Raw genomic sequence first — 23,715 nt, 5'->3', positions numbered from 1 at the left:
ATGTGACCTAAATGACACATATTCTTACATCCACATGCAGCAGCTACACTGATGGTGCTGCTCCTGGTGATGCCCGGCCGAGCTGGTAGACACACAGCACTGTGCTTGCAGTGGCAGCTCCCCAGGCACGCCCTGACGTGGGCACAGTGGAGCTGCGCCCTTTCCAACCTTGGCCTGAGCAGCGGCCTGGTGTGCGGGGTCCAGAGGAGTCCCTAGGGCCCAAAGCACCTTCTCCTCTGCAGAGGTATCTGGCGGAAGGTAGCGCTGAGCACGCCCCGTGCCCAGTCCCGCTGTCTGTCCCCAGCCTGCCACCCTTCCTCGCCTTAACTAACCACCTTAGTTAAGAATGGTGAGGAGCTCAGCTCTGGCCGCCCACCGCTCGCGGGCGACAGCGGCACCCCGCGGGGCTGCCCCTGCCCCGCCGCGTCTCCCGGTCCCGGTCTGCCCGGGAGGATGGTTTGCCCCTCACCCGCCTCCTCCTCCGGTAACTGATGGTTAGACCTTCTACACGGCGTAGCCAGGACAACACGGGTTACTAAGCGACGGCTGATCGCGGAGACGAAGAATGAGACGGAGCGAGACAGGGAGGAAGGGGCAGGGAGAGGCGGCCCGGAAGGTCTACCATTTCCAGCCCCTTCCGGGCCAGCTCTGGGCCTGTCACCGCTCGCCGTAGGGGGCAGCCATTTTACTGAGCAGTGGAAGCGCGGGGCCTTCCTGCTGGCGGCGGCGGCGGCTGCCACAGCGGCTGAGCGGCGGAGACTCACGGGAGGGCACAGTCTTTACGTCTGTGCTGGGAAGCGGAAGAGGCGCCTGTGGTCGCCGCCGCCGCCGTCCCAGCTGGGAGGATGTTTTCGTTCTCAACCGTGCAGCCTCAGGTGAGGTGGCTGGCAGAGCGTAGCGGCCGTGGTCTCGGGCCGTGGCCTTGCGCAGTTCGGCGGGCGTGGGGCTCCCTTCCCAATGGGAGCTCATTTCGCGGCCGGAGGCACTCGGAAGACCCGGGTCTGCGGCCTCGGCTTGAGCCGAGAGCCTGCTGCCACATTTTGGGAGATTTGGAGAGCGTTGAGCGGGTGTGGGGGCCGCGTAGCGAGGGGCTGCCGGCTTCGTAGGGGCTACGGCGGCCGAGGGTTCTTACCTTTTGGAAAAAAAGTACGTAAATGGAGGAGAGAGAACGTAAAAGCTTGTCAAATATGAAATGAAGACGTGGCCTGGAGATGGCGCTTTGGCCGTGTTATTAAAGCTGAAGTTAAACTGTGCTGTTGATTGTCACGGGTGGTTGTGAAAACCAAAAGGAAACTTAAGCATTGGAAGAGGTCGTGAAGGAAAAATCCCTCAATTATTTGTTATACAGAACAGTCTGGATGCAATCAGGAAGTCATCTTTTATTAGTGAGTCTGATGGGACTGGTGGGGTTTATGGACTTTTGAGCTGAACCAGTGTGGTTTATGTTTTGAGCTAGGGGGATTGTATGTGATAGTCTTACTTCACAGTGGAATTCCGTTGTTCTTGCTGGATGTGGAGAATGTGTTAATTGTTTTTGTTAGCATAGTGAAATGTCAGTGTGGTTAGTGGCTGGCATGCTGGCTTTGACCTCTGCAAGCTTTAAGGTTTTATCATACAAACTCCAAGAGTTTAATTATAACTTTGGACAATTAATTCTGAGGCAGTTCTCATTTCTCACAGCACTGTCCCTCTTAATCTTCTCTCCAGTCAACACAGAGATGGAAGTTCTTGTGGAAGGATGTTCCTCTGCCATAGGCAGAGGCTCAGTCAGATATTGTGGTTGGGTGTCATTCCATCAACCAGAGTTGCACTCCAACTCTGTGACACGTAATAAGATTGAGGTATTTTGGAAGTGTTGGAATTATTTGTACCACTGTTGTGGTTTAAGTTGCCATAAATCAGCCACACAGTCCTCGCTCACTCCCGCCTCCTTTCCTCTTCCCGCTCCTGGAGGGATGGGGAGGAGAATCGAAAGAATGTAACTCCCACGGATGGGTTGAGATAAGAGCAGTCCAGTTACTAAGGTATAACACAAACCGCTACTGCTATCACCAATGATAATAATGATAAGGGAAATAACAAGAGAAGAGAATACAACTGCTCGCCACTCGCCAACCGATACCCAGCCCGACTGAGCAGTGAACTAGCCCTTCCGGGTAACTGCCCCCAGTTCTGCATCCTGGGCATGACATGCTGTGGTATGGAATATCTCTTAGTCTAGCTTGGGTCAGGTGTCCTGTCTCTGCTTCCTCCCGGCTTCCCCTTCTCCCTGGCAGAGCATGAGACTCAGAAAGTCCTTGGTCAGAGTAAACATTGCTGAGTAGCAGCTAAAAACATCAGTGTTATCAGCTCTGCTCCCAGGCCGAAAGTCAAAAACACAGCACCGCACCAGCTACTAATAAGGAGAAAATGACTGCTACTGTTGAACCCAGGACAACCATATATTCACCATAGTCATGTGCTAGAGTAGGAGCCCTGATACATGGTGTATCTAGGCTTTTATACTGTGATTCATCAGGTGGTGTCACTGAGTGCTGCTGAACTGCAGAATTGACTGTGATGTGTGCATATGCTTTCTATAGGATAGTTTGATGCCTAGGTATGTTGCTAAAGTCAGATCCCAAGGAAGTAAACAGGAAACTTTGGGGAATATCTTGTATAATTTAGGGAAAAAGATAGATATTTCCAGTTACGAAACTACTACTTCATACATTAACATACATACATGTTGGTAAATCCTCATGATTCTGTGCTATTCAAAAGCAGCCACTGAGCTTTCTGTTCAAGGGAACGAGCTTGATGAGATCTGTTGCTTGGATAGCTGTCCAGGGATAATGTAAAATTCATTATAGTACAATATTTCATACTAAAAACAGAAGTTAAGGCCTTCTACTAAATAGGTGGAATACCTCATTTACTGTTCTTTTTTTTCTTCTGTTTCTTTCTGTTCATGTTTAAAGAGTATTACTTCTCTTATGTGGCTGTGCTGTGTTGTGAAGTCTTATCAGGCTGATGATCTTAGCTTTGTCTTGCAGACATCAATAATCGGGAATATTTTAAGTGAACATTTCTTCCAAAGAGAAGTGCCTAAGTGACAATAACTGTAAACAGGTTTTAATTTCAAGCGATGGGGGCTTGAAAGGCATTTCAGTAGAAGTAATTTGCTATTGTTTTCCCTCTCTCCCCATATTGATTATGTTTCCTTTTTTTGTGTTCTTTTATTGCTGTGTGAGGAAAACACAGCTATTTGGAATGTTAGCTAAGTGACTTAATGGGAGCATGGTGACTAAGGGAAAAACATCCTTTCACAAGGTTTTGTTTTGTGAAGTAATTAAGTTTGTAATATTTATCAAAGACACAACAGTCTTTGTTCTGTTGCTTGGTTGCAACAGTACGTATCTAACACAGCAAACAAGTGATACATTAAAAACAAAAGGAAAAATAGAAAAATATTCTGAAGGAAGTATATATGTATGTTTGTATAGCAGTAAGAAGTTACCTTTTTTTGTAACTGAACATTGGCTTAAGTGCAAATCAAGGGCAGTCTTTGCATCTCTTTAAATGTTGATGATCTATACCTACTGTTCTATTTTGAAATCTAGCAATTACTTTCTTTAAACCGTGCTTATGTTTGAAAATAAGGAAATGTAGCCATTTTTTTTTTTTTTTTTTTCCCCCTCTTCTGAGCTTTGTGGTCTGCTAATCTGTCATGCCTTTGTAAACTTTCTTAACTTTCTTGTTTGGTTGCTTGTTTTTTCCTTTAGAGGTGTCATCTGACACTGTGGTGTTGAAGCTAACTTATTGTGGTTTATTATGAAGTCCTCAGTTGGAAGGCAGTGTACAAATTGTATGATTATAAGTCAGGGTGGTTTGGAATGGGGGGTGTGTGTTTAAATAGTCTAAAAAAGCTTTTTTTTTTTTTTCCTCTTTCTAGGCTACTGTTCCTCTGAGTCACCTTATTAATGCCTTTCATTCACCAAAAAGCTCCACTACTACTACCAGCACAGCATCTGTACATCCTGTTCAGAGGGACACTTCCCCAGAGCATGATCCTCAGAAGAGTGAGGTACTAAAAAGCTTTGGGAAAAGTGGTTATTTGCTTTTAACTGAACTAAATCTGAATAATATTAGCTTAAGGGAATTTAGTATTTGACTTGTTTCAATGTAACTGAATGAAACAACATTAACACATAGATGTAACTTTTTGGCAGAACTTTGGTCAGTGCTTTGTCATTAAGGATTCCACAAAAATACAGTACTTGATTAGCAAGAAAAAAAGCTTGTCTTGATACTAATTTGCAAATGAGGAGGGGATTTGTTTTCACTTTCAACTAAAGGTTTCTTTCTCTGAAGTAACAATAACACTCCTGTAAATAAACCTCTTATTATCTTTTCACTCACTGAGTTCCAGCACAGTTTGTTTCATTATTGCTTGTAAGAAAAAGGGCTGTAACTTAAAATATGTTGAGGGTTTTTAAGATGTTAAATAGAATATTTGCATGAATTCTTATTTTTCTATGAAAATATGTTAAATTTTCATTAGGCATTTTTTGTTCTATCACTTTAAAAATCAAAATACAGAAAGTGCAAAGCTGTGATTCCATTGGGGCTTTTTTTACTTTTTTATTTTTCGTGATCCCTTATTTGCTTCTGGTGATAAAAATTTATTTCAGTGGGAGATCTGGATTATTGAATAAAACTAAAAATGTGTTTCATTTATCCAGTTCTGTATTTGTCTTTCTACTCAGCAAGAGTCTCCTTTAAATACAAAGGGATCTTCACATTTAATATTTTTTCTCTGATTCATCGTGAACCTGTTTGCTTCCTCCAAGCATGATAAAAGTATAAAAATAAAAATTAAAAAAGTCTCTCAAAGGATTTTTAAAGGAAGTTCTTAAAGCAAATTGATTAGACTACAATAAGTTTAAATAAAGGTTAAGTTCAAATGTTAAATCAGCAAGTACTGACAAAGTAAATGCCATTCTAGTATCAAATAAAGCTGAACTATTACTGTGGTAAAAACCGTCATTTGAGAAAGTGAGACTTCTCTGCTGCAAAGTTAATTATGTGTTTGGAAGTAGTAACCTGTTCTGAAGGGTCACAAGAAATGCACATTTTCTCTATATTTTTTTTTTTTAACACCCCCCCAGCATTTCAGTACTTTCCCAGACAGCTATTAAGGTGAAGTAGGAAGGCTTGAGCTATTCCTTTAAACCAGTCAAATGTGTAAAAGTCAAATGCTGATAGGTATTTTAAAGGGTCCAAATTAATATGTGTTTCTTAAAACATGCTCTTCCTGAAAAGTTTTTCTCCTATCTGTAAAATACAAGAGTGAAATTACTTTGATTGAGGTTATTTCTTTAGTAACTCAAATGTATGTGACTTCTTTTTTTTTTTTTTTTTTTTTTTTATAGTTAATTTGCTTTGTAGGAAATCCCATATCCTAGTACTTACCCTTTACCCCATAGAAACTTTTGCCTTTTATTGTGTGTCTGCATATCTTGTGGCTTTTAAGGTTTTAACTCTGGGTAGAGTATCCAGTCTTTGTGCTGCTGCTACATCTGCACTAGCTGCAAAAAGGGTAGCAAAAAACTAATAGAAAAAAAAAGAGGTTGGGGGAGGATTTTGCTATTTGCTCACTTAATACAAACATAATGGGTGGCTATTGGTGTACATCGTTGCCCCTCATGCTCTGTATTTGCGCTATCATTAAGAGTATAGAGAGTTAGAAGTGTTGTGTTTTTTCTGTGCTTCAATCAGGGAGCAGAATGGTGTTAAAAAGACTAAATTTGAAAGAAAACACATTGTCATAAATGTATGGTGACAATTAAAATATTAGTGTGTGCAAATGGAAAAGTTATTCTGTACTGACAGTAGCAAATATTCTTTCTTTGATTGTGTTCTTTAATTTGTTTATCTTCATTTAGAAATTTTTGTTTCAGTCTGAACTGTGAAATATAGATGCTGTGTTGAGACAAAAAGTTAACTCAGTTATTCTTAAACTTTTCCCCCAAGGTAATCTTAAGTAAATTCTGAACATTTATTTCTGTTTTTCAGTCTGTGTTTAATTTAAGAGATCTGGGATTGTCTGATCTGAAAGCAAACCATTTCAAAGAATTGGTGAGCAGGTTGCTTCCTGGCTACTGTCTAGAAAGCAAAGTCTCTTCACAGTGGCATACATCGTACATCTCTGCTGAATCCTTCTTTGAAAATAAACATGGTATGTTTCAGGATAAAGTGCTTATGAAAACTGGAGATAAATTGTAAAGGTGAACACAGTTGTTCTTTAATGTCTTGTGCTGTATATAACGAGAGTTTTAAAAAGCTCTAATAAAAATAGCATTCATGTGTTTTTGCATTGTGTACAGGTTGTCTCTAGAGTAGTGCTTTTAAATCTTGGGAATTTTGAGAAAATTCAACCTGGATTTTGGAATTGTTTCTGCAAATTCAGATTTGAATTTGGCTGCTATTAACATTGTCTGAACTCAGCAGTAGTACAAGTGCATTGCCTCCCAAGGATGACCTGTGAATTTTTTGACTAAGTAGAAGAAATGAGATTTTACTAATACACTAACATAGAGTCATAGAATCATAGAATAGTTAGGATTATAAAGGACATTAAGATCATCTGGTTCCAACCCCCTGCCATGGGCAGGGGCGCTCACACTAGACATGTCACCCAAGGCTATGTCCAGCCTGGCTTTGACTGCTGCCAGGGATGGAGCATTTACCACTTCTTTGGGCAACCTGTTCCAGTGCCTCACCTCCCTCACAGCAAAGAACTTTTTACTTATATGTAATCTGAACTTCCACTGTCTTAAGTTTAAACTCATTACCCCTTGTCCTATCACTACAGTCCCTGATGAAGAGCATAACGCAGTCATGAACATCTCTGGCTTACATAAAGTTTTTTTGCTTGAAGGAACATTATACAAGGACTTTAATTAGAAAGGAATTATGGGTGGCAAACTGTTGACAGTCCATGTAGAGTATTTAATTACTGAAATAAAGCGTGGTTCCTTAACAGTTAAAGATGCTTTGTTGGGATTAATCTAAAATACAAGAAGAGAGGCCATTGTAGGTGCTCAATAATGTGTTGGAAACAGAAGCATTATAGCTAACATTTGAGGTACTGCCTATATAGTATTGCAGTTGGGAGAAAAAGAAGTATAATATCTCAGGGCTACTATTAGAGAAGAAGTACTAAATTGCACTGTGATGTTATATATAAAAAATTCAGCCCAGAGGCAGTTTCCCGAATGTGAAGAAGACTTGCAAATGCTTCAGGGCTTTGCTGGATTGACCTGGAAACTTACTGGACTGGTTGTCAAAGCAAGGTTATAGGTGGAAAACTGCCACAGGCGAGGGAGATGCTAAATCTTCAAGAAGGTACTTTTGTGTAGGTGACACTGCAGGCTATGAATGACTTACTATTGATATATGTATGTTGTGCATATACTTGTGCATGAATTCAGGAGAGTACTTCTGTTTTATTAAACTAATGTGTTCATAATCACATTATATTAAATTAGCTAATGTGCAGTGGTATAGAAGATAATGGAATATAAAGTGTTGTAGAATTAACAGCTAATACTTTTTTCTTCTTCCCATAGTTCTTCAGTATTTCAGTTGGTAGCTTGTAAGCTGTTATTACAATCATGTGACTTCAAAAAAATACTAGGAGCTTTCAGGGTTCTTTTTGCTACCCTAGATATGTCTAATTGATGTAATAACTTTCTCAGAATACATAAACCAAAAAATAAGCTTCACCCTTTTTACGATTACATTAGCTTCTGAATTATTATGACGACAGCATATGTAGGGTTGGCCTCAATTTTTTTCCCCTCCCCAGGTCTCTGATGTTTCTTAAATAATTCTCACCTGCTAAATGAGGATGAGTTCTCTTAACTTTTGGTAACTGTACAACAGATAAATGACAGCCCTTTTTCGTTTCTTCTTGCTTCTGTATTGAATGACTGTACAATTAAGTAGACTTGGCATAGTTTAAAATTTTTTCATACTTTATACATAGCCTGTTTTAAAGTGCCACTGAGCGATCTGTTCTTTAAAGCCTTTGGAAGTAAATGTTTCAATGTTGGTCCTTCAGCTTCATGACAGTTTAATTACAGATGCCTGAAGGGCCACAGTAAAATAGAATTAATATCCTCTGGAAGAAGAAATGTTTAGCTGTTTAATATTGTTTAGTTTTGTTTAATATTGGGTGTATTTATATTTTGCTGCATCTTTTTACAGGCTTCGTGGATGTTTTCAGTGTTTTGCGCTCATCTTGTTTGTACAGACAGCATCCTAACCCCCTCCAAAACTTCTGTTCAGATGTTCGGAGTTGGCCAGGTATGAAACAATAAACTACACTGGTTTTAATCTCTATAGTATCTTCTTATTCTGTGAAAGTATTTTTACTTTTGTCTTAGAGGCATCACTCAGGAAATACTGTAAACTTCCAGGGGCAGCTTTATATTGATGTTAACACTTTAAATAATGAAGTTATTTTTGCATTTGAGTAGTATGTTTCCAGAATTAAGTTAGTAAACATAGTGTAACTATAGAATCTTGTTCAAAGGTAACGTTATCTCTGGCTCATATTCTTAAAAGATGATAATGAGCTGACTGCTTTTGAATCAATAAGTATGTTGAATCTGTTACTCATCCAGATGAACTTTCTAAGCTGCTTCATGACTAGTTTAAACTATTCCCGGATGTGTGATGGAATGGGTAGCAACAGGGCTTCATTAACAAGAACATAATCAGGAGCTCAGGGAGTTCAGCTATTGTCCTCTATTCAGTTCTTTTGATACTACATCTGGATACTGTGTCTGGTTTGTGTCCTATGGTTGAGAGAAATGCTGACAAAATGGATCCTATCGCTCAGTGATGGGACAAAAGGAGGGGTACAGTTTTTTGAGCATTTAATGTGCAGGGGAAGCTTTAACGTTTTAAAGTTAGCTGAAGAGAAGTCAAGGAATGATGTAAATGATATTTGAGCCATATTAGCTGCCCTTCTCTTGTACATCTTGATGAAGAGGCAACAATTACAAGTAAAAGCAAAGGAAATTCTTGTTTGGAAAATTGTCACAATGAGAATGGCTAAATTCTGAAACAGGTGGCCTGGAGTGTTGGGGTTATCCTAATCCTTGGAGATTTTCAAAACTGAGCTGGACAAGGTCCAGCAGTACCCAATTGACTGTTGAAGTTAGGGTTTTTTTGAGCAGGGCTTCTACTAGATCACTTCCAGAAGTTCCTTTTATCTGGTGTTATTCTATAACAGAAGATGTAGTGAAAACTATATAATTCACTGGTACTAGTGATTATTTTTAAATGTAGTTGTGAAAAAAGGTAAATATTCTTGGCTTTTGCTGTTTATGTGATAAAATCTCCATCACAGCTGAGCTTTTAGATAAATCTTATCTTAGAATAGGAAACTTCATTCCCGTCCTTCTGGATTAATTTATGAATATTTCATGGTTGTCAGCCAGCCTGGATTTAATTCGGCTGCATGCCTTTTCTGTTCCCTGAGATGGTGATGGGGTTAGGCAGTTACCTGTAATTCACTGCATGAACTCCTGATTATTTTAACAGAGAAATATATTGGGAAAATACTGTGAAACAGTCAGCAGTTTGCTTGCGAGTTCAGGTTACAAACATGGTTCACAGTTACTTAACTGTACATTTACAATACTGAAATTTATTGGTTTATTTATCCAGTTATTACTATTAAATACAGAGGTGTCTTTCATACAGTTTGCTGTTCTTGCTTTTTTGGTCAGGCATCTTAAACAGATTGCTGTTTGCAGTTCTTTTCACTTTTTACTATGGATATATTGGGAAGATTATATTCGGTTCAATCACAATAGTATTTTTCATCTAAGAGTGTCTGAAATTTCTTAGGCCTTTTTTTAGCGGTAGTTGTGGATAATTTTTAACTTTTTTTGATTATTACTACTTTTAAGTTTACATACAAACACGGAACTTTAAGACTTTGAGATCAAGAGCAAGACGCCTGCAGTCAACATCTGAACAATTCACAGAAACAAAAAGTTCACTTTCTTCAATTCTGAAGGTAAATACAAATAACGTTATGAAGTTGGTTTGGGGTTATTCAGGCCATCTGTTTCTCTTGAATGAACCTTCACAATTTACCAAGGGTGTTTTGTTTTACTTGTGTGAAAAAATTTCCTAATTCTGAAACTTGAGCTAGTGGCAGCGTACTGTTTTTTCTTACTAATACGTAGATTTGCTTCATATATCACCACTCTAAAGATTATTTGAATTTTTTTAGGAGAGTAGTTTCAGTAGGTTTCAGTTTTAAATTCTAGAAATAAAATTCTTTGTGTTCTGTTTTTGTAGCTTTAAAAAATAGCTTGGAGTGAAACTGTTTAAACAGAAGTACAGTTAGTTTAACATACAAGAATGTGCATTTTTTAAGCAGTTCAACATGTGCTTGGTGTTTTCAGAATAGAAAATATCATTACTTGTCGCTAGTATATTTTTAAGATACAAAAATTTGAAACTCGGTGTGTTTATAAGTTACAAACTCACATACTTTTAATTTGGCAGATGACTTCAGGCTTGGAGTAGCAAAGGACTTAATAAACCAAGTTAACTGAAATAATCTTTGCTCCTGATTGGTTGTACAGAAGTCAGGCTAGTTAAAGCATTTGATCTTACTTTTGTGTGTAAATTAGCTTTGAACTCTTCCTTCTTCTAGGCATACGTATGTTATGTCATCTGTGGTCTAGGTATACTGTGGGTGAAGATAAACCAGAGCTAGCTCCATTCAGTACTAGCCTTAAATTTGTTAGGGCATATGAGATGTATTAGGCTCTGTCAAAGCTGTACTTGCAAAGATATGTTTTAAGTTGATTTAATGAAGCAAAAAGCTTAAGCTAATAACTCCCAGTGTATCCCATGTACAAAGCTAGCTGTGTACATATCTGCCTTTGACTGTGTTTTCTGTTTGAAACTGGGCTCTGACCAGGAGGGCTCGGACCTGTTCAGGGGTGCCCCTGCAGGAGCCATTGTGATTCCACACTCAAACTACAGCCCTGTGTCATTTAACTAACCCCATAGCACATGAATTATGTGCCTTTTTTTTTTTTTCACCCATGCTAACCAGGTAGCGAATTAACTATGTATCAAAACTTGGTGCATACTAACGTGGAAAATATTTCAGGGCTTTATCCTGAGAAAGCGCAGGATTGATGTTGAAAATTTGGATGCACTAATGAAAACAAAAAACATCCCAGAGGCACACCAGGATGCTTTTAAAACTGGTTTTGCAGAAGGCTTTTTGAAAGCACAGGTATTCCTGCAAAAAACACTTGGTAAGTTGTTTTAGTTCATGTGTTTTGTCTTTGCATTCAGAAAGTAGTTTATTTCAGCCCATATTAAAACTTTTTTTTTTTTATTATCTTTTACAGATTCCTTGAGAAGATCACGTTTGCTTTCTTTCTTTCTTTTTGTTCTTTGTTTTTACCTTGCTATATATTCATCATTTTTACCTGGGAAAGGTTCCTTTTCTGATGCTGGTTAGTTAACTTTTTTTCCTGCATTGTTTCTGTTGTGTTGTTACTTCCAGCAGGTTTAGCACAAATTAAATGTGTTTTGATTATGATAGTTTTAGGATGACAGGGAAGAGGTGTTTGCTGCTTTTGTCTACAGGCTTTCAGACAATGGTGTACCAAAACGTTTATGGAGACAAAAAGTTGTCTCTTGGTATATTTTTTTCAGTTCCTTTGGTGAAACAATTACATGGAACCAGACTGTTCACGAGTTATGTGTTTGTCTTTGAATTTAGATGATGTGTTATCTAAGTCAGCAGTTTGGTTTTTGTTTGTAATCACAGCTTAGTTTATAGCAACTAGGTAATTGCAGGCCAAATTGTCATCTTAGAAACCCATTGGGAATAGTGGAATGATCAAACGCTGAACTAACATAAATAGAGAATTTCAACTTCATGCTAAATTAGAGCTTGGGTCTCAAGAAAGGTTATGTGCAGAAACACTGAGGGAAAGCTTCTGGCTTTCTGTACTACAGCTGACTAATGACATCTTTACTGTGAGAGTGACAGATCACTGGAACAGGTTTCCCAGGGGGGTTGTGGAGTCTCCTACATTGGAGATATTCAAGGCCCGCCTGGACAAGTTCCTGTGTGATGTACTCTAGGTTACCCTGCTCTTGCAGGAGGGTTGGACTAGATGATCTTTTGAGGTCCCTTCCAACCCTTAGGATTCTGTGATTCTGACATCACCAAATAACTTACAAATATTTTTTCCTTTCTTTGTTTAAATAAAACTTAATTCTTGCTGGGCACTTGTAAATGGAAACATGCCCTGTTAAAAGGGCAGGTGTAAAATTAGTGGCTTAATGGTGATATGCATTCAAGTGCAAATTTAATCGTGGAATAAAGTGACTTTGGGTAAATTTTTTGTTCATCATTTGCTGTTTGCTATCAGTACGCTTTCGAACATCGAGTATCTTTGATGCTGCAGTTGATCCAATCCAGTTGAAAAATGTCACCTTCGAACATGTAAAAGGGGTAAGTTCAGAAGTAAAGTCTGAGTTTCTGCTTAACTAATCATTGTCAGCCTGAAGAATGTTTACTCTGTCCATGAAACTTTGTGTGAGCAGAAGCCTGGTATATATTGACCACCTAAGATGAAGGAGGGTTTTCACCATTCTTGTTCTATCTGGTATCTTTGTGGCATTTTATACCTTATAAAAAGTGCATTCCTGACTTGCTGAATTGCATTTTTAAAGGTTAGAATAGCAAAAGCCAGGCCATAAGTATCCATGTTAATCTGTTTTTTGCAAAAGTTGACCAGTACAAGAAGATGGTAATGCCATTTGATCATTTCTTTCTTAGTACCATCTCTTTTGGATTTCTGATGTTAGGACAGGAGATACAGAGATTCCCAGAAAAAAGTGGCCGCGTCACTGCTGATGGGATAGCTTTATTGTTTCTATTCAGCTATTCTTTGGCTGTCAGTGGCCAAATGAGGACCTCCCCCTCTCCTTTCCCTTGGCAAATAGACTTAATCTCTTTTTAACTAATTGGACTAATCTTGATGTAGTAGTTTTGATTCTGTATTGTCGGTCAGATCAGGTCTTGAACTGTTTGGTTATTCTTTCAGTATTAACAACTTCAGTATTTATTGATTCCTATGAACAGTTCTATGAAATAGATTGAATTAAATTCATGAACATTTGGTATCCACAGAAATTCTGTGGTACACTTTTTTCTCCTCTTTCTGATGTGTATTTTTGATCAATACTCAGAGACTTAGTCTCTAATACAAAACTTGCCTACAAAATGCATTTTAGAAATGCTTGGTTATATTTTGTGGCATGCTTTTTATGTGTAGGTTGAGGAAGCTAAACAGGAGTTGCAAGAAGTTGTGGAATTCCTGAAAAACCCACATAAATTTACTGTACTGGGAGGTAAACTTCCAAAAGGTAAGAATTCATTCTCAGCAGAAGTAAAACTCATATGTCACTGTGGCTGTCTTTGTAGCTTTGTTCTGTACTGAAGGACTGATTTACAGCCTAACTTTTGAATGTTTTTTCCTTTAGTTAGGGAATCAGTAAAGTATATAACAAAATGGGCCTAAATACTACTGTTTTATTTAGCTTGGATCTGGAAAAATGCTGAAATAATATTAGACATGGGTAGTGGATTTCCTTGTTTGTTTAAAATACTTGAGGAACAAATGAATCCTCAAAGAGTTGTGAAAGCTTATTTATTAATAGATACAGAAGCCTGAAGTATCTTTGATAGCCTTACAAGTCTGTTGTTTGAATATGGATCATCATCTATCTAGATTTGTTATAGGAAGATTCTTCAGGTGGCAAGTGATGAGCAGTATCTGAAAAGGGATGTTTATGAAGTCAAGTGTAAATTATTTCCCCTAATGCATGGAAGAAACAGTACCTGTGTAATAAGACTGTGTGGGTTTGGTGGTTTTGTTATTTGGGGTTTTGTTTGTCTTTTCAGGTATTCTGTTAGTTGGACCGCCTGGTACGGGTAAAACTCTTCTTGCACGAGCTGTAGCTGGTGAGGCTGATGTTCCCTTTTATTATGCATCTGGATCAGAGTTTGATGAGATGTTTGTTGGTGTAGGAGCTAGTCGCATCCGAAGCCTATTCAGTAAGTTAAATATTCTGTGGTTTTGAAGTGTTTTCATATGTGAGATTAAGTGTTCAGTGTTGATTAGGTACAGTTCTGGTTACTGGACAGTAAGGTATGAGGCTAATAAAACATTAATTGTGGAGGTAGATCTCAGAATTCTGTGAGCATGAGTTAACTGTAAAATCTTGCCCGTCAGGCAAAATTACAGCAAAAATTACAACTGATGTTAGAGCACTCCCAGAGAGAAGTAATTTAATTAGAAATGCAGTGTCCTGTAAAATAAATGGAATAATTTATGTTGTAATTTACTTACTGTCATATGTAAATTATTGTAAATTTGAATTTAATTGTAAATTTAAGATAAAAACATTAACCTTCTCGGTTACTTCCCTCATATTTTAATTTTAATTTTTATTTTTTTAAAAGCTGTATGGGAACTTTACAGCATCACAGTGTAGCACTGGGCTGAGATGTCCTTTCTCACACCCATCAATGGGCCCAGAATAAGAAGGACATTATAAACTTCTCAAATTAACCTTAACAGAAGAGCCTTTCTGTTTGAAGTATGCACATAAATATTATTGGGGAGGGGGGAATCCAATTTTCTCTTAAATGGAAGATTGATGGTGTCAGGCATATAGAATGTAGGAAACTAGTTTGCATTTGTAGAAGAAATGTGATTTGCTTCACGTGCAAGGGGATGCAAACTGTAGCGTGTTGTACCTTTAAGTGTGCATTACTTTCTGTTTACTGCAGAGGTTCAGATGACTGACTTGTACGTTAATATTTTACAGATATGTCTGGCAGGGTGACATGAGTTGCATCCTGGTATGCATATATCTGTCATTGATCTTAAAGTTTATTATTGCATTTTTTTATTTTATATTTTTAATACCATCACATTTCATGTTATTTTTATTTAATACCTCAATGCTGTCTACCACCCAAGCCTATGAAATATGCTGTTCTAGGGAGTGGATGCAAAATACAATAAATTTCTGTACCTATTTTAGTAGTAATGCCTTGTAGCATGGTAACAATAAGCTGATGTAGAGATAAAGAACCTTGCCTCTCTTTGCATCACTTCATTTAAGAAATAGATTGAATATTTTTTAAGGCTAAAATCAGGACAGTTCTGGTGATAATCAAATAGAACTTTTTATAATCCAAGAGTAATAGAAATAGTAGAATCTTAAGTCCTATGATACACTCTTTGTGTGGTTGAATTGTCCTTCTGTTTTTCTTCTGTCAGGGGAAGCAAAAGCAAATGCACCATGTGTTATATTTATTGATGAGTTGGACTCTGTTGGTGGGAAGAGAATTGAATCTCCAATGCATCCCTATTCAAGACAGACCATTAATCAACTTCTTGCTGAAATGGATGGGTAAATATAGGGATTCTGAGGGCACAGAAGGTCCTTGACTGACTATTTTGAATATTGGGGTGAATTTTTCTTCCTTTTGTAATTTTTTTTTTTTTTTAATGCTTTAAAGAATAGAAATTAAAGATGCTTTTATGACCGCTTTCTAGTACTGCCAACAGTAGCATTAATGGCCTTACTGTAAAGCATATGGAAGCTTTGGAGTTGTAGTAGCACAATAACTGCAATTATTTTATATAATTGCTCATTTTTTTTAGGCTACCTACATATCTAAAGGAAGAAGTTCAGCTTGGATCCAGATATGTTTTTAACCAGTTGCTGGGCTGAACATGGTCATGCTTGGATGGCATATTGTTTGATAGCATGTTTTTGACTGGCTAGTTGAGGTCATCCAAAATAATCATAGAATCATAGAATAGTTACGATTGGAAAGGACCTTAAGATCATCTAGTTCCAACCCCCCTGCCATGGGCAGGAACACCTCCCACTAAACCATGCCACCCAAGGCTCTGTCCAACCTGGACTTGAACACCACCAGGGATGGAGCATTCACAATTTCCTTGGGCAACCTATTCCAGCCTCACCACGCTAACAGTAAAAAATTTCTTCCTTATATCTAATCTAAACTTGCCCTGTTGAAGTTTTAACCCGTTACCCCTTGTCCTATCACTACAGTCCCTAATGAAGAGTACCTCTCCAGCATCCTTATAGGCCCCCTTCAGGTACTAGAAGGCTGCTATGAGGTCTCCACGCAGCCTTCTCTTCTCCAGGCTAAACAGCCCCAACTTTTCTCAGCCTGTCTTCATATGGGAGGTGCTCCAGTCCCCTGATCATCCTCGTGGCCCTTCTCTGGACTTGTTCCAACAGTTCCATGTCCTTCCTAGGTGGAGGATGCCAGAACTGCACACAACACTCCAAGTGAGGTCTCATGAGAGCAGAGTAGAGGGGCAGGATCACCTCCTTCGACCTGCTGGTCACACTCCTTTTGATGCAGCCCAGGATACAGTTGGCTTTCTGTGCTGCGAGCGCACACTGAAGCCAGCTCATGTTCAGTTTCCCATCGACCAGCACCCGCAAGTCCTTCTACACAGGGCTGCTCTGAATCTCTTCTCTGAATAAGTTATTGACAAAAAAAGGTGTAAATTCTGTCTCCAAAACAAAAAAGTTCTTACCTTTTTTTTTCCCCATGCAGCTTTAAACCTAATGAAGGTGTTGTTATCATTGGTGCAACAAACTTCCCTGAAGCATTAGATAAGTGAGTATAATGAATTGATCATTTTTACACAGTATGTATTCAAAAACCAAAGAAACAAACAAACCCCCGAAACACTGCAACTTCAAAATTGTGTATGATAATCATATTAGGATTTGGGTTGGAAGGGACCTTAAAGACCATCCTAGTTCCAACCCCCCCGCCATAGGCAGGGATGCCTTCCAGTAGACTTGGTTGCTCAATGCCCCATCCAGCCTGGCCTTGAATACTGCCAGGGATGGAGCAGCCACCATCTGGGCTCTCCTCTGGGCAGCCTGCTCCAGTGTCCTGTAGCTGATTCCCCCCCCCCCTTAAAAATGATGTGTCTTGACCAGTTTGGGGTATTTAAAAGGTTGTTTAGTTAAATATGAAGAAATAAGTAGCATGTTTCTAAGCACCTAAAATTTCTGGAAGCTTTTCTGCTTAAGTTGATCAGCTCCATTCCTTGTTCACAATGCAGACTTTTCAAACCCAAAACACCCTTTAGAGTGGGTTGGTACTATACATCTTTCATCTGTTTTTTTACAAAAAGTTAAGAAAAATGTATTTTTTGCATTTATGCACCAGACATAGTCTGTGTAGATGTCTTCAGAAATATCAGATGGATTTTTGTTCCTTAAATATGTTAGTAACACTCTACTGCAGCATTTTTAAGTAAGTGTGTTAAATGGTCTTTTCCCTTAGTGCTTTAATACGTCCTGGTCGCTTTGATATGCAAGTTACTGTTCCCAAGCCTGATGTAAGAGGTCGTACAGAAATTCTGAAGTGGTACCTTAATAAAATAAAGTATGATCCATGTAAGTAAATACTTTACTGTAACACCTTATGTAACAGTTGTTATACTAAATCAGCCCACTCATGTATTAGTCCTTATTCCACTGGCAATTGTGGCTTTACTGTGTGTCTCAAGAATACAAAAATTGCCTGGTATGTAGTGTTACAAGTTTGTTGAGGCAGTATTTATTTCTAGTCTCCAGCAGTTCACTGTGTTTTAAGAATTAGACTTCAGCTCTTCTAAAGCTGAACATTTTTTATTTAACTCATTATTTTTAATAGAACATGAATTTTGTTTAAAATTTGATAATTTCTTGATATACCTTCACGATAAAAACTTTTTCAGGAGGAGCATGGACCCTATGACAAGTTTGTTTTTCTCCACAGCTGTAGATCCGGAAATAATTGCACGAGGCACAGTGGGATTTTCTGGAGCAGAGCTTGAAAATCTTGTAAATCAAGCTGCCTTAAAGGCAGCTGTTGATGGAAAAGATATGGTAACCATGAAAGAACTAGAATTCTCCAAGGACAAAATTCTAATGGGTAGGACTTTATACAAAAGACACATATATGTTACACTACATGTTACACTACACAGGGTTTTTCTTGTGTGGTTAAGACTTTTGCAGACAGAGAGTTTTTATGCTGTTGTCTTCTGATTTGTTAGGGGTGGTTTTGTTATTTGTTTTTTTTTTTTTTAATTTGGTGTTCTGTTTGGGTTTTTTTTTCTTAAACAAGTAAGTCTTCTGGTAACTAATTCTGAATAGAACCTTTTGAGACCAGAGAGTAGTATGTAAAATCTAATACAGAATTCATTCTTTAAGACTTTGTGGGTTTTTTTTTGTTTGTTTTTTTAATCAGAATTGCTGCATGTTGTACTTCATAGTGGAAGACACAGGCTTAATTTCTTACCCTTCCCCTACTTACTCCTAAAGGGGAGAATAAAAGACCAGAAACCTGGAACTTCTGTTTTACTAGCTTGTCACATGATAACACAGAACTAAAACATCTGAGGCTTATGCACTAAAAATCTGGTCTGCTCATACTTGAGAGAAGAAATGGATTTTTCTCAGATACTTAAACTGCATTTTAAACCTTTTCCTTTAAAAGCAGCTTCTTTCTAGGGTGTATTTTAGACATTAAAATCCTACTCATAAACATTTGCAATTAATGAGTGTTAATTTTGCTTGCATGCTGTTCCTCAGCTGCTTCGTGCTCTGTTTGAGTGTATGTAATGTGAGTGTATGTAATGTGTGGACTGTGGTGGGTACCTGTAAAAGAGAAGTTTATTTATGTTCCTCTTTTTAAGGACCTGAACGTAGAAGTGTAGAAATTGATGAGAAAAACAGAACGATCACTGCTTACCATGAATCTGGACATGCTATCATTGCATATTACACCAAAGATGCAATGCCGATCAACAAGGCTACAATCATGACACGAGGAACAACACTTGGACATGTGACTATTTTACGTTGTTTTGATATTGGTGAAGAATTTGCCAACAATATTTGTTGTAATTATGTTAATGCAGGCTGTAGTAACAGTCTCTTGGAAAACTTTCTGGTCATGTTTTCTGTGTGATGGAGAAAGCTTTCTTTCTCCATTTCTAAATAGCCTGTGCTGCTATGATAGTACATATATACAAGGAAAGAAATAAATGTGTGTCTGATTCTGCTGCAGTTCAAATAGCTCCCAAGAGCAAAACTTTGAAGAATATCGAAAGAATTGGAAGGTAGAAGCATTGCTCAACTGTGCTTTTAACACAGACATCCTGTATCAAGTCCTTCTTTGCCCAGTGTGACTTTTTCTAAATCTAACTGGTTACCTACCTTGTTTCTAGCATAGATATCCCTAAGTTTTTCTATTCCGCCTTCAGCTGCCAAGCATTTGAACAGAAAAATACCTCTAATGTCTGCTTCTGTTGAACTTTATTGAAGGTAATGTTAATAAAGTTCAGTTAAAGAAAGCCATTGGCCTGAATACTCCAGGCAAGTGCATTTTGCTCAATACAAGTGTAGGGAGTAAGGAGAAATTAATAGAATAGGTTGTTTTGTTTCTTCTGGTTGTATGTTTAAGTTGCTTAAGTGGTGCTTGTGGCCTGTAGGAGGCTATTTCAGCTGGTAGACTAAGCACCTCCAAGCAAACCTGATGCGTGTCCAGATTAGGAGCAGACCCAGAGCATTCAGACTGTTGCATGAAAGCCTTTATATCTGTTTTTGGATATAAACAAGAATGTTTTTCAGGTTATTTCAGTATTTCTTCCATTTGTTGTTACCTGACCACAGTTCTGAATCTTACAGGTGTCTTTGCTCCCAGAAAATGACAGATGGAGTGAAACTAGATCCCAGCTGCTTGCACAGATGGATGTCTGTATGGGAGGAAGAGTAGCAGAAGAACTCATATTTGGAAGTGATCACATCACAACAGGTCAGCTGATTGGTAGTTAAAAGTGTTTGTGATCAAAGCTGTGGACTGGCATGTTTAACTTGCTTTCAGTAACATAACTTACCTCTGTTCTCTATCTAGGTGCTTCCAGTGATTTTGACAATGCTACTAAAATTGCCAGACTGATGGTGACTAGATTTGGAATGAGCGAGAAGGTAGTATCAGCAATCCTTAAATATTTGTTTGGTACAAATGAATGTTCTGTAACTGAATGTCAGTTTGTCAGTGATCAGAGACACCTAGGTAGTTCTGTCTGTCCCTGCTATAGAGAACTCAAGTAGAAAACCTTTGACAGTTTAAAAATTACCCTGCAAGATCTTCACCTCAGAATTTCCTTGGAAGTTACTAATGTCTGCAGAAAATGCTTACAATAAAATTAAATCTCTTTTGGAATAGAGGATTATCTTGGGGGTTGGGACACCAGTGATGGGTTTTCTAGATTTCTAAAAGAATCTTATTTAGTCATCTTTATTACCCACCCAAGCATTAATAGTTTAGGATTTTGTTTTGGTTTTTTTTTTTTTTAGTAAGAAGATACTTAATCAGGTTCTGTATTGTGACCTGTTGAAATAGAACTCTGCACTGACTATGTAGTTGATGAATAGGCTTCTTGTTTTGCTTCTGTTACAAGCACTTCAACAAGCGTACAACTGACTTAGCACATAGAAACAATAGGTGATGAAGCTCTAACAGTGTTTTATGTGTGTTACTGCAACAGTGGCAAGATAAAGGTATTTGTTGTTGTTGTTTAGCTTGGTGTTATGACCTATACTGATGCAGGGAAGGTTAGCCCTGAAACTCAATCTGCAATTGAACAGGAAGTAAGAACACTTCTACGGGTAAGGTTCTCTCCTCCTCCACTCTGATACATTCATTTGGTAAATGTGTACTGGTGAAAATAGGTGGATGAAAGCATTCACACCTACTTAATGTAGGTGCAAGTTTAAATCCCTGCATATGAAAACTTCTTGGTTATTGTCATGGACAAGTGATGAGAAACAAGCTGATGGTGTTGTGTTCTTTAATATGCTCTTGAAGACTTCCTCTTATGTTTGGTCAGGATTTGTATTTTTCCTATTCAATTCATAGGAAAAAAAATACAGCCATAAAATATTTTAGAACAGATGAGAATGTTTTGTGTTACTTCCACATTTCATAACTTGCAGCTAGATGGTTTGGTATAGAATCACAGGAGTGGCCATACTGGATCAGAGAGTTGCCTTTTCCAATAGCCTGTTCCTTGCAGTGGTCAGTACCAGCTGCTTGGGGAAGTTTGTAACATCAATAACCACAGAACTTCCAGATGGCTGTTCTGGTAATCTGAGCTGGTACAGGCAGGAGAACTGTTTCTTCATAACATTTAAATTAGTAACACCTTTTTGCTGTAGCTGTTTTTGAGCTGACTTGGTCACTTAAGAACCATCTGTGTAGAACTAGAAGTTAAAGTTGAAGCTGGCAGTGCTGGCAGCATGCATCCCCTTGCAGCAACTAGTAACTTGTTGGGTATCTTTCATCTTTCTAAAAGCACATATTAATACTTTGAGCGTTTCATAAACTTAAAAATTAGAGTCTTTGAGGAACATGCCTTGAATAACAGTGCTTATAATGTAAAATCAAATACATCAATGGGCAAGTTTTGAAATCTAGTAAGTCTTTTCTAAGTCATATGTACTAAGGTTTTTCTCAGGATTTTCTTTTTATTCCCTACCTCTGCAAAATGCAAAGGTGGCACCAAGTGTGGTGGTGTTGTTTTTTATTTGTTGTTTGGGTTTTTTGATTTATGCCAGCTAGATTTTAAATCTTTGAGAGAAGAGCTGTGCTAGCTATGAATGTATGCACTTCAGATGCTTGCTTCAAGCTGGAAATGATGTTTAAAGTGGAATCTTGCTGTTCTTTTTGTTCTAAACTCATAATCTCCTTCCACCTTTTTTTTGCCTCCCCTGATACTAGGACTCATATGAGCGAGCAAAGAACATCCTGAAGACCCATGCAAAAGAACACAAGAATTTAGCAGAAGCTTTATTGAAATATGAGACTTTGGATGCCAAAGAAATCCAAATTGTTCTAGAGGGAAAAAAACTAGAAGTAAGATGATAACTTCTGGGATGCTGATAATTTGAAGAATGTACATCTAGCAGTGCAGTAGTCTTACGCAGCATAGAGCCTTTTTTTCCCTTCCTGATGTGTATGGCATTAGCGACTTTTTAATATTCTGTCTCTTGTGAGCTTCTGTTACTCATCTGTTTGTTGTGTCTCATCAAAATAAGGCACACAAAATAAAGCAAGTTTCTCATCCTCTGGTCCCGCTACTCTTCCCACAATAAGTTATTCAGGAGGATAAAACTCAGGGTTGAATTCAGTGTTCTGGTTCAGTCAAATGTGTTGAAGCTGAGAATAAAAACATGCAGATACACTGGTGTGTTTTGGCAGAGCTGCTTGGGTTATGCTGCTGCGTGTGTGTTTGAAGTGATACCCCACAATACATGCTGTGTAATGTTTGTGTGACAGATTGACAGATTGATTCGTTAACTAGTCTGTCTAATGCTCATACTCTGAAGCTAGAGGTCACTTTTAAAGACTTCTTAGGCAACAAAGCATTGACTAAGAGTGAAGCGGCTACATAGTGCATCTCTGTTAAAGGGAAGTGTTGAAACTTCATGTTAGACAACCATTATGATTGTGTTTTCAGTGCTCTTGGGGTTAAAATACACACATGTATGGCAGGGAGAGAATCTGTAATGCAAAATCAACAGGCTAAATGTGGCTAAGCCTCTCTGGACCATGTTTTGGGCAGAACCATGGCAGGGATAAGAGAAATACCTGTGACCTCTGATGCGCTGCTGACAAGAGTCTTAGAGTTTTTATTACTGCGGTAAATGGATAACAGTGCTTTGATGACAGTGCTTTTACACTGCTGGAGAGTCTACAAAACTAAATTCTGCTAATACTATGTATGGGAGTTTGATAATCCAACAGATGATTTCTTCCAAGGGGGTAATATTGCTCACTGAAGAGTAGTTCTGAAAATGTTTGGAACATGTGTTGTTTCAAATAACATTCCCAGTTCTGTTCTATAGTAGAGGTAGGGGAAAAAACCTTGTCTTTCAACCCTTACAGAAACCTCTGGAACGCCTGAGATGGTAACAAAAAGGTTTTGAAAACAAGCAGTTTCCAGTCAAGTGGAAGCAATTGCGAACAATCATATGCCAGTATTATTCTGGTATCATGGAACTGGTTTTTAGGAATAACACATCTTGATCATAATCCTTCTGCACAGTTAATTGTAGACTTCTGTTGCAGAAAGGGCCTTTATGAGTGTACTGATGTTGGAGGTTACCATATTGAACATTAAAATAGTTGGGCTGGTGCCAATAAATGTGAATGGAAATTGGTAGCTACACTTAAAACTAGAAGTAATAGTATTTTACAGTTTTCTGAGTGTAATGCTTGATTATAACCTAGTCGTTTAGTAAAAGCACATGCTTTTTTTTCCCCCCTTCAAAACCAGGATGACTTTCTATTTGCCTATTTTTGTCAGCTTACTAGTGACATCCCAGTGCAGTGTGGGAGAACTTCTGAATGTTATAAACCAGTATACCAAATGTGTAGGCTGACTAGTTACAGTTGTACATGTATTTTAGGATTATGCCAACAAATATACTGCATATTTTTCATCTGTTTTTGAAGTAATAAAGGTTAATTTTAATTATGCA

The 23,715-nt window shown here is 38.3% G+C and overlaps 1 protein-coding gene across 1 annotated transcript; it reads left to right on the top strand.

The window, feature by feature from the left end:
* The first annotated feature begins 602 nt into the window (after positions 1-602).
* Positions 603-23,715, top strand: YME1L1 (YME1 like 1 ATPase). Its single transcript, XM_062633542.1, has 19 exons — positions 603-875; positions 3,935-4,066; positions 6,058-6,220; positions 8,254-8,352; positions 9,969-10,078; positions 11,192-11,342; positions 11,439-11,546; positions 12,474-12,556; positions 13,383-13,473; positions 14,012-14,164; positions 15,399-15,531; positions 16,721-16,783; positions 17,465-17,577; positions 17,942-18,097; positions 18,864-19,015; positions 19,858-19,984; positions 20,084-20,157; positions 20,755-20,841; positions 21,953-23,715. The coding sequence occupies exons 1-19, from the start codon at positions 846-848 to the stop codon at positions 22,094-22,096; spliced, it is 2,169 nt and encodes a 722-aa protein (XP_062489526.1). The 5' UTR covers positions 603-845; the 3' UTR covers positions 22,097-23,715.

The sequence above is a fragment of the Pezoporus occidentalis genome, unplaced genomic scaffold, assembly GCF_034315485.1.
Source record: "Pezoporus occidentalis ecotype Australia unplaced genomic scaffold, CSIRO_AGI_Poc_V1 ctg40, whole genome shotgun sequence".
Classification (NCBI taxonomy): Eukaryota; Metazoa; Chordata; class Aves; order Psittaciformes; family Psittacidae; genus Pezoporus; species Pezoporus occidentalis.
This window is presented reverse-complemented; position numbering and strand designations above follow the sequence as displayed.